At 47.5% G+C, this 21,836-nt stretch overlaps 7 protein-coding genes across 7 annotated transcripts; 3 read left to right on the forward strand and 4 right to left on the reverse strand.

Moving 5' to 3' along the window:
• Window positions 1–527: 527 nt before the first annotated feature.
• On the reverse strand, window positions 528–1,817 carry N7469_005413 (ESCO family N-acetyltransferase; the record flags this gene model as incomplete). Its single annotated transcript, XM_056644333.1, has 2 exons — window positions 1,771–1,817; window positions 528–1,689 (listed from the first exon to the last, which is right to left on the reverse strand). Exons 1-2 carry the CDS (start codon window positions 1,800–1,802, stop codon window positions 528–530), a joined length of 1,194 nt encoding a protein of 397 aa, XP_056501147.1. The 5' UTR covers window positions 1,803–1,817.
• A 2,533-nt stretch (window positions 1,818–4,350) lies between these two features.
• On the forward strand, window positions 4,351–5,535 carry N7469_005414 (18S rRNA pseudouridine methyltransferase; the record flags this gene model as incomplete). The annotated part of the gene is given in 4 exon segments (XM_056644334.1): window positions 4,351–4,431; window positions 4,731–4,984; window positions 5,058–5,307; window positions 5,327–5,535. 4 exon segments carry the CDS (start codon window positions 4,389–4,391, stop codon window positions 5,533–5,535), a joined length of 756 nt encoding a protein of 251 aa, XP_056501148.1. The 5' UTR covers window positions 4,351–4,388.
• A 2,177-nt stretch (window positions 5,536–7,712) lies between these two features.
• Window positions 7,713–9,603, forward strand: N7469_005415 (VOC family protein; the record flags this gene model as incomplete). The annotated part of the gene is made up of 2 exons (XM_056644335.1): window positions 7,713–7,909; window positions 7,980–9,603. The coding sequence occupies 2 exons, from the start codon at window positions 7,713–7,715 to the stop codon at window positions 9,601–9,603; spliced, it is 1,821 nt and encodes a 606-aa protein (XP_056501149.1).
• Window positions 9,604–10,887: 1,284 nt separating this feature from the next.
• Window positions 10,888–12,035, reverse strand: N7469_005416 (uncharacterized protein; the record flags this gene model as incomplete). Its single annotated transcript, XM_056644336.1, has 2 exons — window positions 10,888–11,317; window positions 11,395–12,035. The coding sequence occupies 2 exons, from the start codon at window positions 12,033–12,035 to the stop codon at window positions 10,888–10,890; spliced, it is 1,071 nt and encodes a 356-aa protein (XP_056501150.1).
• Window positions 12,036–15,396: 3,361 nt separating this feature from the next.
• Window positions 15,397–16,164, forward strand: N7469_005417 (YoaK family protein; the record flags this gene model as incomplete). The annotated part of the gene is made up of 1 exon (XM_056644337.1): window positions 15,397–16,164. The coding sequence occupies one exon, from the start codon at window positions 15,397–15,399 to the stop codon at window positions 16,162–16,164; it is 768 nt and encodes a 255-aa protein (XP_056501151.1).
• Window positions 16,165–17,046: 882 nt separating this feature from the next.
• N7469_005418 (uncharacterized protein) lies at window positions 17,047–18,790 on the reverse strand (the record flags this gene model as incomplete). The annotated part of the gene is made up of 2 exons (XM_056644338.1): window positions 17,047–17,439; window positions 17,540–18,790. The coding sequence occupies 2 exons, from the start codon at window positions 18,788–18,790 to the stop codon at window positions 17,047–17,049; spliced, it is 1,644 nt and encodes a 547-aa protein (XP_056501152.1).
• A 398-nt stretch (window positions 18,791–19,188) lies between these two features.
• Window positions 19,189–21,676, reverse strand: sC (sulfate adenylyltransferase; the record flags this gene model as incomplete). Its single annotated transcript, XM_056644339.1, has 5 exons — window positions 19,189–20,387; window positions 20,463–20,608; window positions 20,869–21,051; window positions 21,149–21,176; window positions 21,508–21,676. The coding sequence occupies 5 exons, from the start codon at window positions 21,674–21,676 to the stop codon at window positions 19,189–19,191; spliced, it is 1,725 nt and encodes a 574-aa protein (XP_056501153.1).
• Window positions 21,677–21,836: the final 160 nt, after the last annotated feature.

Raw genomic sequence — 21,836 nt, forward strand, 5'->3', positions numbered from 1 at the left:
TTCTTCTCTCAGTCGGAGAGGATGAAAAGGAAGAGGGGAACCCCGCCGAGTTTCTACTTATCCAACGATGCGCCGCCCTCCGATCGATTCATCCAATGTCCGGTGACCCCGACTGCAGTTGCGAATTCAATCCGACTTGGGCACTTTTTCCCAAGGCTGATGTTCTAATGGGTTTTACGATTATAAAATGTGGAATGCATGGTAAAGTTGTGCTCAGAAAAGACAGTGTTGTCCGGTATAGAAAAGCCAAACGGCGTGTATAGTAGTACAAATGGATGAATCAAGCATGCCTCCGCAGAGAAACAAAACACAAAAAAAAGTCCCAATCCCCAGATCCGCCATGTCCCGATAAAATAAAAGAGTATAGAGAATGAAAACAAAAGAGGAACAAATCCAAAACTGTGAACATGGTTAAAAAAGAGGCGAAAAAAAAGGAAGGAAAAGGAGAAAGAAAAGGTGATAGTCAGCAGGGTAGAACAACCACCGACGAATGTAAAATGTCGATATCTGGTTCTTTGATAGTCTCATCACCTCTCGTTATACACATGCCATGTCTCTTCCTCCTCGAAGAATTTTTGAGCTAACCGCTTGCCACTCTCAGTAGGTTGACTAAAAGCGATTTCATCCTTGGAGATCTCCATGCCGTAGATATAATTGCTGACCACACAGTCCAGTAAATCCAAGGCAATACCTTTCCTGCGTGAAGCTCCCGAAGTCCAGATACGCGAGACTCCCACAATAGCCGGATGTACCTCATCTCGTACTGAGACGGCTGAATCCGTCGTGGCGCCATTCGTCTCTCCTTGTACAACAGGTCGTGATTCCCAAATGCGTTCCGTCAATGCAAGCCCCACGCACCGACTATCCTTCATATGGAGGAAGACCCGGTATCGATCGGCCTTTTCTTCATCATCCTTGACGTGTTTCGGAGGCTCGGCTTGGCTCCATAGAGTTTCATCGTCGATTTCCGGAGAAGATAATTCTTTATTGACAACTTCTAATACGCGCTTTGCTTGGTTCTTCGCACTGGATGATGATTTCCGATCAACGATCACCACGTAACCCTCATCGAAACGAGTCGCCTCGTAGACCCAGCGAGATGCGTTTGCGCGCATAAAGGCTTTGCCCAGGTCCACCCCGGTCGAGTTCATCTCGTGGAACTTCTTGTGCAGCGCCGCATCCTCCGTGTTGGATGGGATGTACTCCATCCCACATGTGACGCAAGTCTTTCGTACCTCATGGCCCAAATCAATCTGCATCTGACGAAGCGCTGGTTGTTTTTGTTGTTGTTGCGCTTTATCTTTCTGTTTGGGTGGATCGACGGAGGAGCGCACACTATTGGAATTAACTTCTGTTAAGGGGGAACCCGCGGCAGGGGCATCTTTATTATGTTTGCGTTTTAGAAAGGCGAAAGTTGGTTTTCGCGTATTTGCTGGTGGTGGTGTTAATCGTGGTGGTGGGGAGGAGGGCGGCGTGGTGAGGTCGTCAATATCATCTAAGGTGCCTTCGGAGAGAACGACGGAATTGCGTCGCGATGGACTTGAAAGGACTGCGGCGGAGGATTCGCGAATAGCATATTGAAGATTTGTTTCCGCTTCGTCCGATTCATCTTGGACGCGTCTTTTCTTCGCGGCTCGTTCATCGTCATAGACGCGCCATGTTGGTCTTCCGTATGTTTTCATCAGGCCTCTGGGGATTGTCTGCCATTAGCTTTGTTTGATCGGAGCTTGCGCGAACATTTCGTTAAAGAAAAAAAAAAAGGTAACGTACCGCTTAAAAGAATTGGTGACTGTCCACGGCATCTCCCTTTAGTGTAGACTTGGTGGGGAGAGGAGTAGAAAGCTAAGATTGTTTTTTTTTCCACGGGGGGTTTTTGGGCCAAGTTTAACTCGTTGCGATCGTCGGTTCCACCACACGCGTGACGCTAGGCTGGTTTAGGTCATATTGTTCGACCAGCAACACAAGATGGTAACTTACTTCTATCCCTTGCTGGGAGCAATGAGCAGAGGAGGCGGGGGAATGACAAACAGCTAGACACGGGGATCTGTAGCTGGTATAATGTGGAGGAGGTTGAGTCGTTAAATATTGTAGGGTGGTGGGTGATTTTGTTATCCAGCGTGAAAGTCGCCACCAACGCGAATGACGAATAGTAACAGGGATATCACTGGATGAATCAGAGTATTGACTCCGTATTGTACACGGTTGGTGCCTACAGTAGGGCATAGATAGAAAGAGGGTAAATAGCTTGAAGTGCAAAGTTCATAATTGGGAAAAGTATCTTTTTCTAGCTCTTCTCTTCTCTCTCCTGTCACTCTCGAAATTCCTACGGGTGCCCGGTATGCCCGGTGGGAACGGGACTCATCGGGCCTCCTTCGCCCCCCCTTTCTGCTCATCAGGAACCAGTCAAACTGGTCAATCAGAGCGTTGTCATTTCGACAGGCTCCAAACCATCCTTCGCGGCCAATCGCAGCCCGACAAACCCACTTAAATGACTGTGTACAATGTCGCAGCGGGGAGATTAAATGAGCATTTCGCCCCAACTTTCTGCCTCGTGTAGGAGAGTTCTGCTGGTAACTGTCATTTCATTTCTTTTCTTGTCTTGTCTTTCTTGTTGTTGTTGTTGTTGTTAGTCACTACTCCGTATATTGAATCCCGATGGCTGGACCCTGGCCATGACGCTCAGAGGCTGGCTGGTATTCGACATGGTGGATTATATATTCCAGAGTAAAGTGGTGAATGATCAGCTTTTCTCATCTCATCTCATCCCATCTCATCTACAGTAATCCCATCTCATCCATTCATCACAAGCCGCGTACTATGTACTAGGCTTACTTCAAGGCGGACAACTTCAGTACAGTATCATACAGGCAGCAGGGCCGCAGCACTTAGCACTTGATCTACCTCGTTTGCTGCCGCCTCCAAACGACAGTCAGATGAATGAAGGTTAATGCACGGCGTCTACGGGATCCATCTACTGTATGGAGTACATTTGAGTCCATCTTGACACACCCTGTATCCTCCAGGGAGAAACCGGAGCTTCAACCGGGCCACAGCGCTCCCTCGCGGCGCTGATTGGAGCAGGGGTTGAAGCAAGAGATGACAGATCCTGTCCACTGATTGGCTTCATACTAATCCATCACCGATGGAGAACCAATTGGGGTTGCTTTTTTTTTGCTTTCTCTCGGCCCAGACTGACACAGCATGGCTCTGCCCCCAGATTTCAGTTTCGGGGGGTGCAGAGGATGCTGACACCCATTCTCATATTACATAGTGTTCTATGTACATGGCGGAGTTCATTGTATACGAGGCTTGTGGCGAGGTCAAAGTCAAACTTCTTTTTAGCCAATGAGAAGTCATCTATACAGGCAAACAGCATTTATCGACTTTAACCTAGACTATTCTTGTACAGTATGTGCTACACACATACATTACAGGAATAGTCTGATGATATTGATAGCGGGGCTCGGATCGTCTCAAGCTCCATACAGTACGGAGTGGACAGGCACCAGCTGCACGTTCTAGCAGATCCATCACCCTGTAAAGGTATCAGTGCAACATTAGTGTCGCTATCTAAAGTCTAAGAGGGGTATTTGTGCATACAAGACTCCGTACTACAGTATGTGGGCAGGGCGAGACTACCGTCGGTACAGTAATCTTGTACAGGATCACCTCAGCCGCTAAGGATGATGGTCAATTCTGGAAGCATCTATGTATGTACTTTTAGTAGATCCATCTTCGGTGTTATTTGGACCCCAATGCAATTGTCCATAGTGCATTTATGTATGAGACACATCATACGGTGAGGATGCTGTACTCTACGCGGGGTCAATATTATCGTGAAGTGAATGATCTTGATATTGAAACCATTGACCTTGTGTAGTACCGTCACGACTAGTATATACCTATAGTTATCGGAGATTCTCAACTTCTGCAACGACGACGATAATGATAAGCACATACTTTCTGACCTACATCTTCTATGTCTATAACGCAGTAGCGTGCAGGACCTCTCATGATTACTACAGTATGTACATACTGTATTCTTGAGTTGCAACGATGGCATCTCCACCGAAAATCGGCCCGCTGCAGGCGATGGCACTAAACGGCTGAGAGGATAAGAAGTCTCCGCTCCGGTCGGGGACTTTACATTTATTTAACAGAGTTATTTCTTTCCTTTTGTTAAGTTTAATTATTATTACTATTATTGTATTCTACTATTACAATATACAATTATTCTGCAATTGACTATAGTTTGATACAATTATATTCGTACAATTGTATACTGATTCAATTGTGGTCGACTGGTCCCGCCTTTTCTCCCGCGGAACCGACCCAGCGACAACTCAAAAATCTCTTCTCACCTTCAACCTCCTTCAAATCCTCCAACAATGTCCGACTCTTCACAAGTGGCTGGAAAGCGAAAGCGTGCGCGTGAGTGCTTCTCCTTTTCCTTGCATTCTCTTCTTACCCTGGTCCCTTTTACCCTCAGCTGGTATTCGAGTATCAATGCGTTTCTCATCGGATTTAACCCATAATAAAAAATCTCCAACGGGACTCCGCATGGCCAACAATGAACCAACCTTCTTAGGTGACATTGACATTGGCGCCTAACATTCTTCTTCTTCTCTTTTATTTTATCTACTTTCTTCTTGACAACAATATCCTGCGAATTGATACCATTATGGACCAGGCCACTCAACAACAGTCAACTAACAGCGATCAATCAATAGGTACTCAATCGTGCCCCCCGCCCGAGCTGCCTCAGCTCGTTGCGGAGCAGCATGTTCCCATCCCCTCGCACGATCGCGATACTCAGCGCCTAATTGTGATTCTGTCTAATGCCAGTCTGGAAACTTACCGGGCTGCTGGCCGGGCGGGATCTAAGGATGAGAAATATTCTCTGTTGAACAGCGATGAGCATATCGGTATCATGCGCAAGATGAACCGCGATATCAGCGAGGCTCGTCCTGATATCACCCACCAGGTATGTTACCTCTTTTTTCATACATTTATATGTGTCTATATATAGCCGGACGATTACTCATGACTATCTGTAGTGCCTTCTTACCCTCCTTGACTCCCCCGTCAACAAGGCCGGTCGCCTTCAAATTTTCATCCACACTGCCAAGGGCGTTTTGATCGAAGTCAACCCCTCCGTCCGCATTCCCCGAACTTTCAAGCGGTTCGCCGGTTTAATGGTCCAACTGCTGCACCGTCTCTCCATTCGCTCCACCAATTCTCAAGAAAAGCTCCTCAAGGTCATCAAAAACCCAATTACCGACCACTTACCCCCCCAACTGCCGCAAGGTGACCATGAGTTTCGAAGCCCCCGTGGTCCGTACTAAGGATTACATCGAATCGTTGGGTCCAAAGGAGAGCATTGCGATTTTCGTGGGTGCCATGGCTAAGGGTCATGATGATTTCGCCGATTCCTTCAAAGACGATACCATTAGTATCAGCAACTATAGTCTGAGTGCCAGTGTTGCTTGCAGTAAGTTCTGTCATGCGGCTGAGGAGGTGTGGGATATTCTGTGAACGATTCGGGTTGGAAACTTCCGCCTGCCGCCGCGCCTCTCTCTCTCTCTCTCTCTCTCTCTCTCTCTCCATTGAATTGTTGGAATAGAGTTGGGATTGAATGATCTTTGCGTGTGCGTGCCCGCGCTGTTTGCCCTGTTGCCCGCCGTTCGCAGTCCGGCTCGACTGCGCCTTTATACAAGCCACGAATTTCCCTTGTGACGGTTGTGACCCACGGGCTACGAGACGAGTTTTGGACCGTCGTTGTCTCTATCTATTTTCGGGGTATCTCTTCTTTTTCCTTTTTTCCCCTCATATGCTGGATCACTTCTCCGTCATATCTCGAGCATCACTTTTTTTTTTTTCCTTTTCTCTGATTATTTTTTGCAATTTCTTTTTGGAGGATATGGGATACTTTTGAGATTTTTCTTTTCTTTTTTTGCTCCGGAAAGGGGGTTTAGACCCGTGAAAGATGGTATCGAGGGAATTGCTTGTTGATTTCCCCCACGTTCCAAGAGACATTCGGACTGGATGGCATTTGGTTCCTTTTCGCCTCCAGTCCTGATCCAGAGCTCTTGCGCAGCCCGCTTCGACTGTGGCGAGACCAGAAAAGTGAACATATAAGATCGGGAAACCAGTCTTGGATCCTGAGATCAGGCACATATTGTGTTGAATATAACAAAATCCAAACATTTCGTTTGCTCTCCTGCAGTAGTAGTAACGTACCGTAGTGAGTACAAGTTATGTAGTAGATAATTCCATACTGAAGTTCGCCATGACTCTTTCTGATCTCACCAAGTGGCAGTCTACCATTCGTAGTCCATTTTGATTTTTATTCTTTTTTATTTGATTCCAGCCTATAATAATCCCCCATTTCGATGTGGCAAGGTGCCGCCTCACTTTGGACCTGCAAAACCAGTCAAAAGGACTAAAACCAGCCTGTCTGCAACTAATCGGAAGCGTGCAGTATAGCGGCCCGGACGAATCAGTCAAAGGCCCCAGGCATGATTTCTGCATTTCTGCCCAGATTAGAATCCCTTGCTATTCGCAGCAATCATTCATTACAATATTCCACTCTACAGATGTGCACAGTGCATTCAAATGACTCATTTTATTAAATCCAATTATATACTCTACTGTACATAGTACGAGTGTATCAATTCAGCATCGCGCATAGTGGCGGTCAGCACGCCTGCCCAAGAAAACCCGCACGACACCGCATTGTACTTGTACACATACATACAAACTCCGTAGTACACTCCTTGTTCTCCACCATTGACTCCATTCTACTCCATTCTTGTTTCTTTGCCTCACTCAATTTGCTCTTGATGGCGGAGAGAACCACTCACGTCCACGCACGTCCACTCTCTTCCATCCACGAATTCCAAAGTAGCCCCATCCGTCGTCGGCATTGATCCACCTGCGGCCCCTGCGATGAGCTGGCCCTGGTCTTTTCTTAGTGATCTCTTCGAGTAAGGGAACTTGTATCACCGTGGTCTAGTACTATTCCCCTCTACTAAGCTGGGAGGAGTACACTTCCAGGAAATAGTTCAGCAACATGATTCGATGGGCCCTCGCCTCGTCCGGGACAGCACGTCCGTTTCACCAGCTTCCCGACGCGCAGATCGCCCGATCGGGCAGAATTCCTTGTGATCGTGGTTAACTCTACTTCCAATACTCTCTTTGCTCTGTTCCCAGTCCTTTCTCTGTACTGTATGTACTACCCCTCCACCATTCATTCAGGGTCCACTCGTCCACTCCATCCACTCCGAGAGAGTGGGCTCCCTGCAAGCCTCTCTTTCTCCCTTCTCGGTCGACTACTGCGTGGATGACCATTACATTGGGCTTGGGCATGAGAGTTGGAGAATAGGGGGTTGGACCCATGATAGAACCTAGCTCTAATTTTCCCTGTAATTCCACTGGTTCCTGGCAGGTCGCCTTGTGTTTGCAGTGGTGGTGTGTCATACTATGTAGTTCCTCTAACTTATATAGACTTGGGTCCGGTTTCCGAGTTTCGCTCACCGTATATATTCCTAAGATACCGACTGTTTGCCGGTAATTTCTTCTCTTCTTAATCATCTATTGATCTATAAAGTCTCATTCTTCATCTTCTTCATCTTTTACCTTCTGCAATTTACACTCAAGCCGCGTGCAGAATACAATCTGGCACGCCCTTCTATCTTCTTCTCCCACCCGATATGCCGCTCTCCCATTTGACTTTGACCGTCTCGCACCTCCCAACCTCCACATCATTCTTCCTATCATGTCTCCAACCTCTGGGATACCAGTTTATTGGTCGTCATGACGATTATATCGGCTTCGGACAGAAGCAGGGTGAGCCCGCTGATTTCTGGGTCACGGAGCAAAAACCAGGGCAAGTCATCGAGTGCTACTAGTATTCATGGATATACATGAACTAGTTCAAAACTGTGTCAAGTGATATGTTTCTAACTGAAGATGAATAGTATCTCCACTAGTGCTGTGCACGTTGCCTTTCCGGCTCCATCTAAAGATGCCGTCAAGACATTCTTCATCAGCGCCTTGAAAGCTGGCGGGCAGATACATGGTGAGCCCAAGACTCGTGATTCACAGACTGGTTACTACAGTGCCGCCATCATCGACTTTGATGGGAATAGTATCGAGGCTGTATATCGTCCTGGTGCTTCGGTTGTTGCATCTGAAGCCGGAGGTCCTACAATAGCCCTGTTAGAGAATGGCTCGGTTGTCTCGAAGAGTAGCAAAGCTACCACTGTCAGCAAAGCCACGACAATCAAGAAGACCGAAAGCATTGCACCACCTGCTTCTGAAGCCCAGTCAAGAGCTGTTTCCAGAGCACCTACGGCAATTGAGAAGGCTGCGCCTTCGGTTGTCTCCAATCATACACAGTCACAGTCGCGATCTATACCACCGCCCACATACGTTCAAACACAGACTGTCCAGAAACCTGATGATGGAAAAGCTGCAAAGACGATCGTTGGTACTCTCATTGGTGCTGCTGCCGGTGCTGCAATTGCATATGCTATGGTAAAAGGCGATTCGCAATCCACCGAGTCAGAAACCGACAAGAGTCAGACTCAGAGCCAGGCTCCCTCACAATTCATACCGAATGCCTTTGCCCAACTGATGGCACCATCACAATCACCCAAGGAAGAAGAGCAGTCTCATCAATATCGAGCCATCGAAGCACCACCACCACGCAGCGTCTACACCTCTGCCTCTGCCTCTGGTCCTCGCTCAACCCTAAGTCGAAGCGTGACATCCAAGAACCCTCGCGCCAGCACCGTCTACGAAGGCACAGAGTACTTCGACGAGAATGGCCGCCGCGCCTCGGACGGTAGTATCTTCAGTATCCCAGAAGATATCCCACTCCGTGCAATCGAATACCCACCCCAAGGCAACAACTCGCAGCGATACCCCTGCAGTCCTAGCACTTTCATCAGCAGCTACGCAGCAGACAAACCTCGCGCTCGCTCCCTGGCCGGCCAGGGTAGCACCCACTCAGCTTCAACCATCAAAGCATCCCAGACACAGAGTGCAACCCGGCGTCACAGCCACGACGACAGAGCCAGTTACACCTCCAGCCACCACTCCCAAACATACCACGCAGCCTCAATTCACAGCCACCAAAGCGGTGCCGGCACCGCCAAACAACCATCCAAATCCACGACAGGAAGCACCGCTTCATCCACCCGCTCCGCGCGAAACATCCCTCTCCCAGCAGGGTCCCAAGCAACATACTACAGCGCAGCACCAAGCCAAAACAAATCACACGTTTCAGCACGGGAAGTCCCGCTACCAGAGAGTGTGATTGATTTAGATGTGAACTCGAATGTTACACCTGATGACTCTATTAGTCAGGTTGGTAGTCGATCGGGTAGATCTCATCACTCGCATCGTTCGCATCGGTCTCATTCGAAGGCTGGTTCGAAGGCTTCGAAGAATTCGCATGCGCATTCGTCGAAGTCAAAGTTTGATATTCCGGTTATTCCGGCCGATAGTGTTAGCCAGGCTTCTTCTCAGCGGACTGTTAAGGCTGGGAGTCGGGCTCATTCTCATGCGGGGAGTCGGAGGGGGAGTCAGGTTGTTTAATTGACCTCTCCTTTGACCTTTTTTTCTCTTCCTTTTTTTTTCTTCTCTTCTCTCCTTCTCTTCTCTGCTTTTCACTTTACTTCTTTTTCTTTTCTTTTCTTTTCTTCTATCTTGTTCTCGATCTTTACTGATTGGGCTTCCATTCTTCGTTAAACTTATTTCATTTGCATCATTTGCGCGGTCTCGATACATTATACATAACACGGTTTGAAGACATTTGCATTCAGGGACTTAATTTGCATGGAATATTTTGCATATAAAGGAAATACAATACACTTGATATTTTTGCCATTTAACAGATTGTTTTTTTTTAATCCAGTGATTCATTTCTGGTATGCTTAAGATGGACTATTCTCACTAGTATCAAAGCTTGCTCGTTTAGATTCTGCTCGATTTATTCAATCTTGAACGCTACACAGAAGTTCAGTACCTACTGTACTCTCTTGTAGTATTGCTAGGTAGCAGAGCTCACCATATTTCTTTCTTCTTATTCAAAGAGTAATCCAACTCAGTATAGACAACCATGGGGTGCGTGCATAGTATACTATGTACACATCTGGGGTTCCTAATAAACATGCTATGTAAACTATGTACCGGTGCTTCCACTTGTACATATGTATGTACTGATTATAATGTAAATATCCATAGAATAGACAGCTCAAATTTGACTATTAAACAGTGTAATCTTGGTTATAAACTTTGCAGAATGTGCATATTCCTCATGCATATACCCACAGCTTGAATGGAGATTATCCCTGCACGTTCCCGACTGAAGAAAAATTAATACCACTAATGCAGTCCTGTCACGGAGTCCGTACCAAGAAAGTTATCACAATTTTGAATACGAGCACTAATTTCTTCCAGGTTTGGCTCGCTTAGGAGGAAGTCAAAGAGTACTACATCCTGCGTGGGACTTTTCGGCCGTTGTTTTTTGCCTGTGTGTTATCCCTATCTGTTTTGTACTTAAGTCCTGTAAGTTGGTTCCGGCATATTTTGGCTTGCAATTAACTCACGGTAACCACTGAAGTGTACACCATGGTAGATCAAGCGTAATTTTGAAATTGACTATCCTTGAATACCACGTGGAAGTGGAATCAATTACAAGACTGATTGCAGAAAATAATCTGTATGCATGGTATTTCAAGGTTCTCGTATTCGCTCATTATAGGACTATTCAAAATCTGAAAAGTAACAAAAATTGCCAGATGAGACAGTATGCTAAGATAGTACGATGCGAATCATTGCTCAAGCTTAACTTCAAAAGCAGCTCGAAAGGGTCAACATTTACTCCTGCTCCTTCTTAACAACAGGCGAATCTCCCCTTGGCTCCTCCTGGACAACCTCCTCCTGAACAACCTCCTCCGGGAAAGGCTTTCTGGCCCAAACTCTACGGGTTCGCTGGTAAGGGTGGTGATTCGGGTTCAGGAGAGCCTTTCTTATTTGTGCATTGTATACTCGGACCTCCTCTTGACTCCATGGGGCCGGGTCTCCGAATTTGGTCATCAGAAACATCGTGTACCCTTCCACACCATTGAGCCAGTGGTGCAGGTTGATTGAGCCGAGTTCCTTCTTCGTCTTGTCTCGGGGCCAGGGACCGATGGGCCATTTCAGTGCTTTCTCGTGGACATCGATGAATCCGGCCTTTTCAATTGAGGCTCGCATTGTTTTGACTAGATCCATGCGTTTCCCGGATTTATTGGCGGCGGCATCACATCTGTTTGGCATTGATTAGTGACCGTAAAAAGTGATATTATGGATTGAATTTCTTTCACAGAAGTGTGCTGCACTCACCTTGGTCCAATATCATATAACACATTATCCTCCGGAATACTTTCATCATCACAGTAGATGTTGGGATGAATTTCCATTTGTTCAATCCAACCACCCGGCTCAAGATTATCATAGCATTTCCTCAACAAATCATCCATCTCCCCCGGCGTAAAAGAGCAAGCCAAAACACGTAGATGAATCAAATCGAATTTCCGACTCCACGTCCACTCTTGCGTAACATCATCCACCTCCAGCACACAGTTCGGTGGTAACCATGAGACAGGAGGAGGGAAGAGATCCACGCCACGAACCCAGCTTTCTGGGTACATATCCGCGACGTCAATAGCCCAAGATCCCTTTCCCGTACCGATATCCAGCACGTTCTTGGGCTCAATCGGGGCGCGGAAAAGAGGGTTCTCTTCCAGGGAATCTCCGACGATGGCGGCTAAATGACTAGCATCATATGTTTCGAATTGCTGCTCATCAGCCGGGAAACAATACTCGTCTTCCTTGAGAGATTGGTAACGTCGACCATTCTCTACGATGCCGCGGTAGATTGAGGATCCGATGGATGTTGTTTCGGAATTCCAGTCTCGGGGATCATATTCGTCGTGGCGAAGATGCACGTCTGGATCGACGGCAATTTTAATTTCGTTGGACATTATCGATGTATGTTTTGGCGTTCTGCAGAATCTATGTATTGATTTAGCTTCTGTTGCGGCAAGACTAATACCCTTCCCGATTTCCAACCCTTCTGAGAGATGGGAATATCGGTGGGGTTATGTATGATTTGGATATTCGAGCCAATCTTAAAAGTTGTGTGCGGGTTAAATCACAGTCTTATCTGTTTGCGTTGACGCTTTGACACTCGAATACAATTTCGCGGGTCGCAAAATAAGAGGGGCAGATTGGGGGGTGTTCGTCTTTTTTATTTATTTTATTTTTCTTACAGTAAGTATTGTACTTATGTTTGACGCTAGAAATATTGATGGTCCACTTGAACGGCTGGTTGTGCTATGAGGGGTTGGTTCTCTTTATTTCCCTTCCCCCCCCCCCCCAACTAACTCTTCAACTTGCCGGGTCTCCGGGGTGTAATTCGGATCCTGCATTGACTGAACGTTTCTCGAGGATATTTGAAGAAGATGATTATTGATTATCCGGGTAGAGACGGCTTGCTAAACAAAGTCCGCACCAACTTTGACGTAGACAGGGGTGAGACGGCTGCTAACCCTTCATGGGCGTAATAGACCTAATAAACTCCCGAAACCTGGTCATATGGCCTGGGCAAATGTGACCAAGACCAGTCTGGACACTATGTTTACCTTGGTGGAAATCTCGCATGGCAGGTTATTTCATACTGTACCCTTGTAAGGCTTGACAGGTCGCGGGGCGACGAACCTCGGTTTCGCCGGGGAACTATGGGGGTATCCCCCGAGGAGTTCAGTGCATGGACGAAGTACATACTAACCCATTCTGTGGAGAAGTACATATTACACCCATTCTGTGGAATTGAGATTGTTTTCGCATAGGAGTCTGTGGCGTTACACTCAAGCTTTGAGGTGCCTTTCAACAACCGATTAGAAGCTGGTCAAATAAGTACGGCATTCCAAGGAGCTCGAAGTTCATGGAGAACTACTGCAGCTTAAATCACACATTTATCGTTATTCGTCTTCATTGATCAACGCCAATATATACAGTCACGTATAATTTTCTTAAGCTGGCAGATGGCATCATATTGATCCTGGTAATTCCGCACGGCCATGATAGGATCCCCATAGCTCATTTTGTGCTGCAAACGAGCTTCGTAGCTCAGAGGGCTTCCAAATGGTTCCTGTCCGACGATGCATATGATTATTGATGTGTCTTTCCTCTGTAGTCTGTGGTTGATATTGATGCTGGTATTGATCATCTTTCTCTCTTTCTTTTGGCTGCTCCGATTCTTGTTGCCGGTCTCGCTGTTCACGCCTTTTCCTTTTGTTGCAATAGATCAAAGCTCCGCCTATTATTATCAAAGGTAGACCAAGCCCAGCTCCTAAACCAGCCCCAATAGCTACGAGCTGCGTCTTGTTGTAAGTCACGGTTGAAGGACATGTACTGCTTGGTATTCCGGTCAAACTAGCCAGTGTTTGGCTCGTGGTTTGACTGGTCAAATTGCGCGCTGTCGTATTCGTCGGGAAATGGTCACGATGAGATACTCCATTCTGAGCCACTGTCACATTTGCGGTCTGATATTCGAAGGTACCCAATGCATTTTTTGCTAGACATGCAGTCCCAGCAGAAACATCATGACTACAAGTCAACAATGTACTGGAGGTATTGCACTGGAATAGATTTGCCCAACCGTCTGCAATTTCTATGAGACGAGAAGGATGATTGGGTAAGTTTTTAAGCAATAGTGATAAAGGTTTCGGTGAATTACCCGTATAGCATGCTCTTGGGCACTCAGCAATCGGCCAGGATGTGTCGGCGCAAAGCCCACGATACAGGATTCCAAAGTTCCCCGTAAAGCAGAGGCCATTGGACAGACAGGATTCACCTTGCAAACAGCATGATAGGCTATTCGGACACTGTCTATATCGACTATCCACTTTTCCATTAGGATAATAACATTTTGCCGAACTTATTGGTAACACAAGTAGCAATATAACCGCAGAGGGTAAACAGCGCAGGAATTGAAATCCGAGAAATGGTCGAAACATCGAATATTGAGACAGCAATCTCGAATGCAATGACTGGGTTGAAATATATGAGATAGAAAAAAAAGTCATTTGAGATCATCGCGGGAAAACGTGGGATACTTGACCAACTAGAGCCTCAAACCGGTTCACAAAACAACATGGAGTGGCTTGCATTAGTTGTTCGACGTTTCTTCCATATAATTTCATGAAGTGGGACATCATCAAAATTGACCATACAAAAGAATTTATTGGCATGGGAAATAAGGACCTAAATATGCGCGCTACGTTTTGGGCAATTTTTGAAGCAGGGGTTCGGCGGCTACGAAGCTAATTTAAGAAAACACGGCGGTTAGCCCTAAGTTCGCCCTTTGACTTCTAAATTCGCCGTTTGATTCAGAAAGCGAGACATGATTATCGTTTAGCCGGTCGGTTTTTGGCGGGGATCTTTTACTTCTTGCCGTCAAAACTATATTAAATTTTAGTGCCTCGTTGTGTTCGCCTTATTTATCTTGGCTTCTGATATTCACTCCAACCACAACTTGTGGTTATATCTCGGTTAAAACCAGCTTTGATGTTTTCACAGAGAAGATCGAGAACAGTTCAAATGAAGAATCTTCATTAGAAAATGCAAGCATTCAGAGGATAAGACTAAAACATTGATGAGCAACCGCTGGCAATTTACACCGAATCTCTGGGACTTAGGGCTACGATGTATGGACGAATCTGAAGAGCCCCAAAGACAAAATAATAAAAAAAAATGTTTATAACCTTTCTGGGACTTGTTTCAACTTTTCAGCTAGTGGGACTCGTATACTGGCCTACTTTTTCTCTTAGAATGATGTCTATACCTTTCGAGCAAGAGGGATTCCCAATATCCTACTGACAACGCGTCATCCATCATGTGGCCCCTCAAGTACAAGTAAAAGAAATTAAGATCAATCAGGGTAGAATATTCTCCTCATGCCTCGTACCTTGGCTCTCTCCACAACGTGGTCGATCTCAGCTCTTTCATGGACTTGAAATTCCAACCCTCTCGCGCCCCTATGTAGATACGTCAGCTTGGAATGTTGATCGATCGAGAGTATAGATAACCCTTCAAGCCACCGATGTAGTGATTCTTATATCCAAGCCTAATCCAAATTATTGATAAAAGGAAGATTTCACTAATACATGGATTATCATCTGGCAATTCTGGAGTCTTCAGTCTTACACTAATGAAGGTGAAAATCAACTCGCCTAGTTTCTACCATACAGCGGCACCCGAGGGACACACTCACGAAAGATAATTCGTTCCAATTTCTTCTTGATATCGATTTACCACTGTAAATACCGGAAAGATTGCAATATGTCGCTCTCAGTCCCCGAGTCCGAGACTAGCCGCAAATCCAGGCTAAAGGAATTCCTTGATGAAGACATCTGCGAAGACATTCTCCTCGAAAGCGAGCTTCTCCTCCTCTCCTTTGCAACTGGCATCCAAGATGCTGCAGCGTGGCCTGACTATATGTGTTTTGCTTCGAATCAAACGGGAAACACACTCTTCCTTGCCATCGGCGTAGCGGGTCTCACTCGCGATGCATACAGCTTTCCCAACATCGGCGTTAGCTTAAGTCTCTTCGTCGCCGGTGGCTTGGTAATGGGCCAACTGGGAAACTACTTTGGAGTCAGACGAAGGCTTTGGCTTTTGATTAGCAATTTGGTTCAAACTGCCTTGGTGTTTTGCGCTTTGATAATCCAATATTCCTGGCCGATTAAACGCGATGGACCTGCCGCTCTGGCTGTGATTGCATCTCTGGCATTTTCGTCGGGTGCACAGGTCGCCATGAGTCGATCTTTGAAGGTCACTGAGATTACGACTGCGATGGCTACGGCGGCATTCATTGATGTGGTTATTGATCCGAGTTTGGCGAATCTACGGAATCGGCTGAGGAATCGCAGAGTCTTGTTTCTTGTCATGTTGACGGCGGGTTGTTTTGTTGGTGCTTTTGCACAGCGAGAAGTCAGCTCATCATTTCCAATTCTTCTTTGTGCTATTGGGAAGTCGATAGTTACTGTGGCCTTTCTGTTCAATCGTCCTATAAGTAAAGTGAAACTTGCAGAAGAATTGAAAGTCTAATTATTTCGTAGTAAGCATATATTATCATGTCACAACTAGCATTGGCTAATGCTAATTACTATTACTACTGCTAATAAAATCTGCTAAGGTTCATAGGCATGCTATAAGGAACGGTCATGAAGATGTCGCTCAGTATTTCGCGACTTTCAGCAAAGGATGGGCTTGAAGGTTTTTTGGGACGGAACCTCCTTGGGTGAGCGAGGGGAACTGGAGAAGACATCCTCTTTGGATTCTTGCATGATTTCGCCCGAGTCCTAGATATTCGAGTTCCGAGGTCTTAGCAAGGAAAAGGATGTGTTGTGATTCGACCGAGTAAGACAGATGATCGCTATTGCGATGTATACACTCGTACAATACCAAGGGCTGCTTCTCATATGAAATGTGAGACATGCGAAGACTTCGATATCTGCTATCAATGCCCAGAACTGAATGTTGAGCGCCTCAGCATAACCCAAATACTCACAGTGCTTGGGTTCTTCTCATATATGGAAATGTCTGGTCTCGGATGATGATCAATGATGACATAAATCTGAGGCATAAGACTATCATAGCTAGTTGTTTTTATAGTGATTTGGATGGTAAATAGAAATATGTTAGAATATTTCCCTAGCACATGCTATCAAATGGCCTGAATCATGCTACAAAGGCCTATCAAGAGTCAGAGGATGAAGACGTGTTGAAAAACAACTTGATGGTTGAAGGAAATAGGGTAATGACGGCCACCTGACGTCCACCCAGAAATTGAAAGACTACAGGATATCTTGAATGAAAACTGTTCCAGGCAAGCCATGGAATTTGTGTATGATTGACAGGGGAAGAGTAATAGTATATACATCATCAACGAAAAACCAACACCAACACCAACCAACCCAAATGCATAATTTACACGAACAAAGAAGATCCACCCGTAAGCGTATCAAGACCGCCCTCCCCATCAATAAGAGGGAAAACATTATCGATTCGATCCTGAAGAATCTCCATTTCAGCCTCCCATCTCCTCAACTCCTCAGTCTTAGTCTTCGCCAGATTTGCACCGCCGTACCAGGCTTTCTTCGCCGATTGTACGCTCTCAGCCTGTTCCTCACGTGCCCGAGCAACGAGTGACGAGACCATCGTTCTCCAATTATCAAGTCCAACCTTCAAGCACTGTGCGCAACGGCCGCGGGCATCGATGTCAGGTGAATTGTGGAGTTCTGCGAGCGTGGCTTCTGCCATTTCCACTGCGTCGCGGGTCCAGGCAAGTCCTTGGTCCTGTGATGATGATGCGAATAGAATCTCGCCAATGTAGGTCATTAGTCCCGCTTCGTGGCAGATGGATCCAGTTTTTCTGGTCGGGGGGTTCATTGCCTGATGGTGCGGCGGGTGGGTATTCGACTGGGATGAAGACAGTCGAGAAAAGCTTAAATATAGGTGCAAGAGGGTTGTTTCCTTGTGGAGGGGGTGTGAGCGCGAATTCGTCTTTCTCCAGAGGAAGACTGCGCCAAGCCTTCAAGACGGATGTGAACAGTGAGAGAGCGGCTGGAAGGTCACCCTGACGGGCACTGTGAACGGCCAATGCAGTCGATACACGAATTAAGTTTTCTGATGGTGGCTGCGGACTGGTATTTTTCAAAATACCCGTTTTCAAATCAACCAACTTATCCGCACCACTTTCGATTCCTCCAGCCGCAATGTCTAATGCCCAAACGTACATATCTCCGGCCGTCCGGCCGAGACCCTTGTAATCGAGCCAATCGGCATAAGCAAGTGCTGCCTCAACCTTCTGCTTCGTATCAAAGCCATTCGTCGTCAAGATCTTCATATAGAACTTCTCCGGTGGCGGGGAAGCGGGTTCGCAGTCCTCCTCGTGCATGACGTAGTTTGCGGCCGCGGGCATGGGCTTAGGTCGTGGGTTTGAAGGTCCGATGACATGTTCAGCTGGTGCAGAAACTCGCTGTTTCTTATCCGTGACCCAGCCTTCCAAGTTCTCTGCCGCCTTTGCGGCACCTAGCAGGGCTTGGAAATAACCTCGACGCCAAGGCTCACTCTTCTCGGAGATATCGAGACCAGTTTTACCGACGCCTTCGACTAGGAATCCTCCGTCTCCTTGCTCGATGATACCCGCGCCTTCACCTTCGATGTTTTCCAGTCGTTGGATAAGTTCGTTGAGATAGCCTGCTACCATGGGCCAATCGGTCAAAAGATGGCCAGTGTACTCAGGATGTTGTAGTGCTTGCGCTGATCGAAGACACCAGCGGGATTTTAAGCTCCACTCTGGCGGCGACGGCCATTTATGCTCGATGTCTTCTTGGTAAACGCCGAGCTTGACGAGGGAGAAGAGGAAGAAGATGACGGATAAAGTGAGAGTAGTCTTAACGGTGTAGCTGATACGCTTTTTGTAGTAGTCCCGACTCGTCGTTGAGACTAGTCGACCAAAGTGCTTGCATAGGTGACTTGAAAGAGGTGGGATTGGTCGTGAGAGTGGTTGTGGTGAGAGGAATGGAAGCTGTGGACGACCCGACGGCGGGGAGATTTGCAGTCGCGTACGATGGGTGAAAGGGCGGAGAGAATGCAGTCCAGGATGTCTGAGTGGCTGGACTGGTCGAATACGGGTTGGTATTCGGCCAGCAATGTTGCGTGATAGCATATTGACTTGTTAAACGATAAGTTGGTTCTTGATTGCATCGATGCGCGAGACATTTCAGAGAGCCGTTTGCACTGTTTGTTTTATTGCACGTGACATATAGCTATATAAGCGTCAAGCAAAACGTTTATAGATACTCAGTAGTTACAGACTCAATCAAATTCAAATATCAAATATCTACGGTTTTGTATTTTGCAATTCGATTTTACGAAAAACACTGGAATAAGCTACTCGAAATAGAAGGATAATAACAATGAACATTGATAACGAAGTCAATTCGGAATCTAGTATAGGGGAATCCAGTCGCAATTAAAAAGCGAATAAAAGTCTCTATGTAGGCCAAGCTTCAAAAACAGAAAAATCAAGCATCACAAGCAATCCTGGGATGTTTTTTTATATATCTACTGGGACTTGTCGAAGTAACCTTCGCTCTCGAGCACGAGAACAATTTCGTGCACGATGGAGCGAACGCTCTGCTTGGAAGCATCGACAACGAGGTCGGCCTTCTCGGGAGCCTCGTAGGGGTCATCGACACCGGTGAAGCCCTTGATCTCGCCGCGGCGAGCCTGCTCGTAGATACCGCGCTTGTCGGTCTTCTCGCAGTACTCGAGGGGAGTGTTGACGTGGACAAGGAAGAAGGAACCGGCCTGGGAAACGGCGTCACGGGCGTACTTCCTGGAGTGCTCGTAGGGAGCGATGGGGGCAGCGATGACGGCGGCTCCGGAGCGGGTCAGCTCAGAGGCGACGAAGGCAATGCGCTGGATGTTCTTGTGGCGGTCCTCGCGGGTGAAGCCCAGCTCGGAGGAGAGCTCGTGGCGGACAGTGTCACCCAGCAGCAGGGAGACGGAACGGCCACCCTGCTGGTTCAGAGTAACCTGCAGAGCACGGGCAATGGCGTCCTTGCCAGAGTTCATGTAACCAGTCAGGAAGATGGTGAAACCCTGGCTGTTGCGGGGAGGGTTGGACTCGCGGAGAATCTTGACAACCTCGGGATAGGAGAACCACTCGGGGATGTGAGCGCCAGTGCGAAGACGACGGCGCAGCTCAGTACCGGAGATGTTCAGGGTCTTGACACCAGCAGGGACCTGGTCGACGGGACGGTACTCGTCGGTGTCGGGGAGGTAGGTGACCATCTGGAACTCGACGACCTCGATACCGAGCTCATCCTTGTACTTCTCAACGGCGTGCTGGGCATCGTAAGGGCCGTAGAAGTCCTGGCCCTTGGAGTTGCTACCAGGACCGGCGTGGTCACGGCCGACAATGAAGTGAGTAGCACCGTGGTTCTTACGGATGATAGCGTGCCAGATGGCCTCACGGGGACCACCCATACGCATGGCCAGACCCAGAAGACCCAGAACGGCCATGCCGTTGGGGTAACGGGGCAGGAGGGCCTCATAGGCGCGGACACGGGTGAAGTGGTCAATGTCACCGGGCTTGGTCAGACCGACGACGGGGTGGATCAGAACGTTGGCTTGGCGAGAGCGAGCCGCGCGGACGGTCAGCTCACGGTGAGCACGGTGCATGGGGTTACGGGTCTGGAAAGCGACGACGCGGGACCAGCCCAGCTTGTCGAAGTGAACGCGCAGCTCAGCGGGGGTGTCTTTTGAAACATCAGTATAAAGATTCGAAAGAAAATAAAGTATTAAGATCAATTGATCTGGAACGGAGAACGTACAGCGCAGAGCGACATAGTCGTAGTGGTTGAGCTTGTTGACAGCCTCAATCTTACCACCAATGTAGAACTCCTGGACGGTCTCGTTCAGGTACTTGATAGCAGGGTGCTCGGGATCGCCACCAAAGACAAGCTTAGCCTCCTTGGCCCTAGATACAGGGGAAATTATCCACGTCAGCGAGACCCACAAAAAAAGGGACCCGCGCCCGGTCCAGGCATTGCGTAAAGCAATTGGTCCATGCACTCGTCCACGCCACCACTACCAATTCACCACAGAAAAGATGGAAGCGCATTGTTCCAGTATTCAGCGGAGATCGACAGGATAAGTCACGGGAGTCCGGTAGACCAAGATCACAGCACAACACTGGGCGGGTAGCAGCGGAAAGTGTAAAAAAGGCCGAGTACTCACTTGTCGGGGCGGTAGATGTCGTCGATGGTCAGGATGGCCAGGTTGCGGTCATCACGGAAGTCACGCAGAGTGATGCGGCTACCGGCCTGCAGCTTCAGAGCATCAATCTCCTTCTGGGTGATATCGAGGGTAATGGGCATGGAGAAGACATTGCCATCGGCAAGGCGGCAGTCCTCGCAGACACTGTGGAACAATTAGCATTGATCCCAAGTATGAGATATCGAGGAAGATGCGATCTATAGCGTAGGCATCCATCCAATAGTATCATTCGTTTACGTACCGGTCATAGTCGGCCTGGTTCATGAAACCTATCCAAAAGCAAAATCATGTCAGTTAAAAGGTCTATCCGCCGGCGCCGCAGAAAAATAAACGGGAATTGGTAATCAATGGTAAATGTCACTCGTTCATCCCACGCTATTGGCCTGATAACCATTGGCTTAATCAATTGGTTAACCAATGCTGAATTGAATGCCAATGCCTTGCTCATTGCATTGGCATCAGCATCAGCATTGGCATTACATTGGCAATGCATTGGGATTGCGCGAGAGATGTATGGTGGGGGGAGGGGCAGCATGACGCGATTGCCAAGGAAGAGTTCCTCGGACAGAGAGTAAAAGAAAAAGATGAAGCAAGACTTACCCTCCAAAGGAGAGAAACCACCGTTCATGATGAGTTCCAAATCGCACAGCTGGCGCTCAGTCAGAACAACAGCAGGGAGGGACTCGGCCTCAGCGCTGAGCTGCTCCTGGCGGGGAGCATCGCGGGCAAGCAAGTCCTTGAGGACACCACCGTGAGGAGCGTTGGCCATTGTGTAAGGGTATATAAGGGAACCAAAAAAAAAAAGAAAAAGAGAGGGTAGAGGGGAATGAGAGAAAGCAAAGAAGGGAAAGAAAAAGTGGGAGAGATGAGAATTTCTAGTTGGAGAAATGCCCAAACAGGATACATCCAAGAGCCACGGCATAAAGTAA

This window comes from Penicillium citrinum (assembly GCF_028827155.1).
Source record: "Penicillium citrinum strain IBT 23319 chromosome Unknown utg000004l:1.0-2404223.0:1.0-2405248.0, whole genome shotgun sequence".
Taxonomy (NCBI): domain Eukaryota; kingdom Fungi; phylum Ascomycota; class Eurotiomycetes; order Eurotiales; family Aspergillaceae; genus Penicillium; species Penicillium citrinum.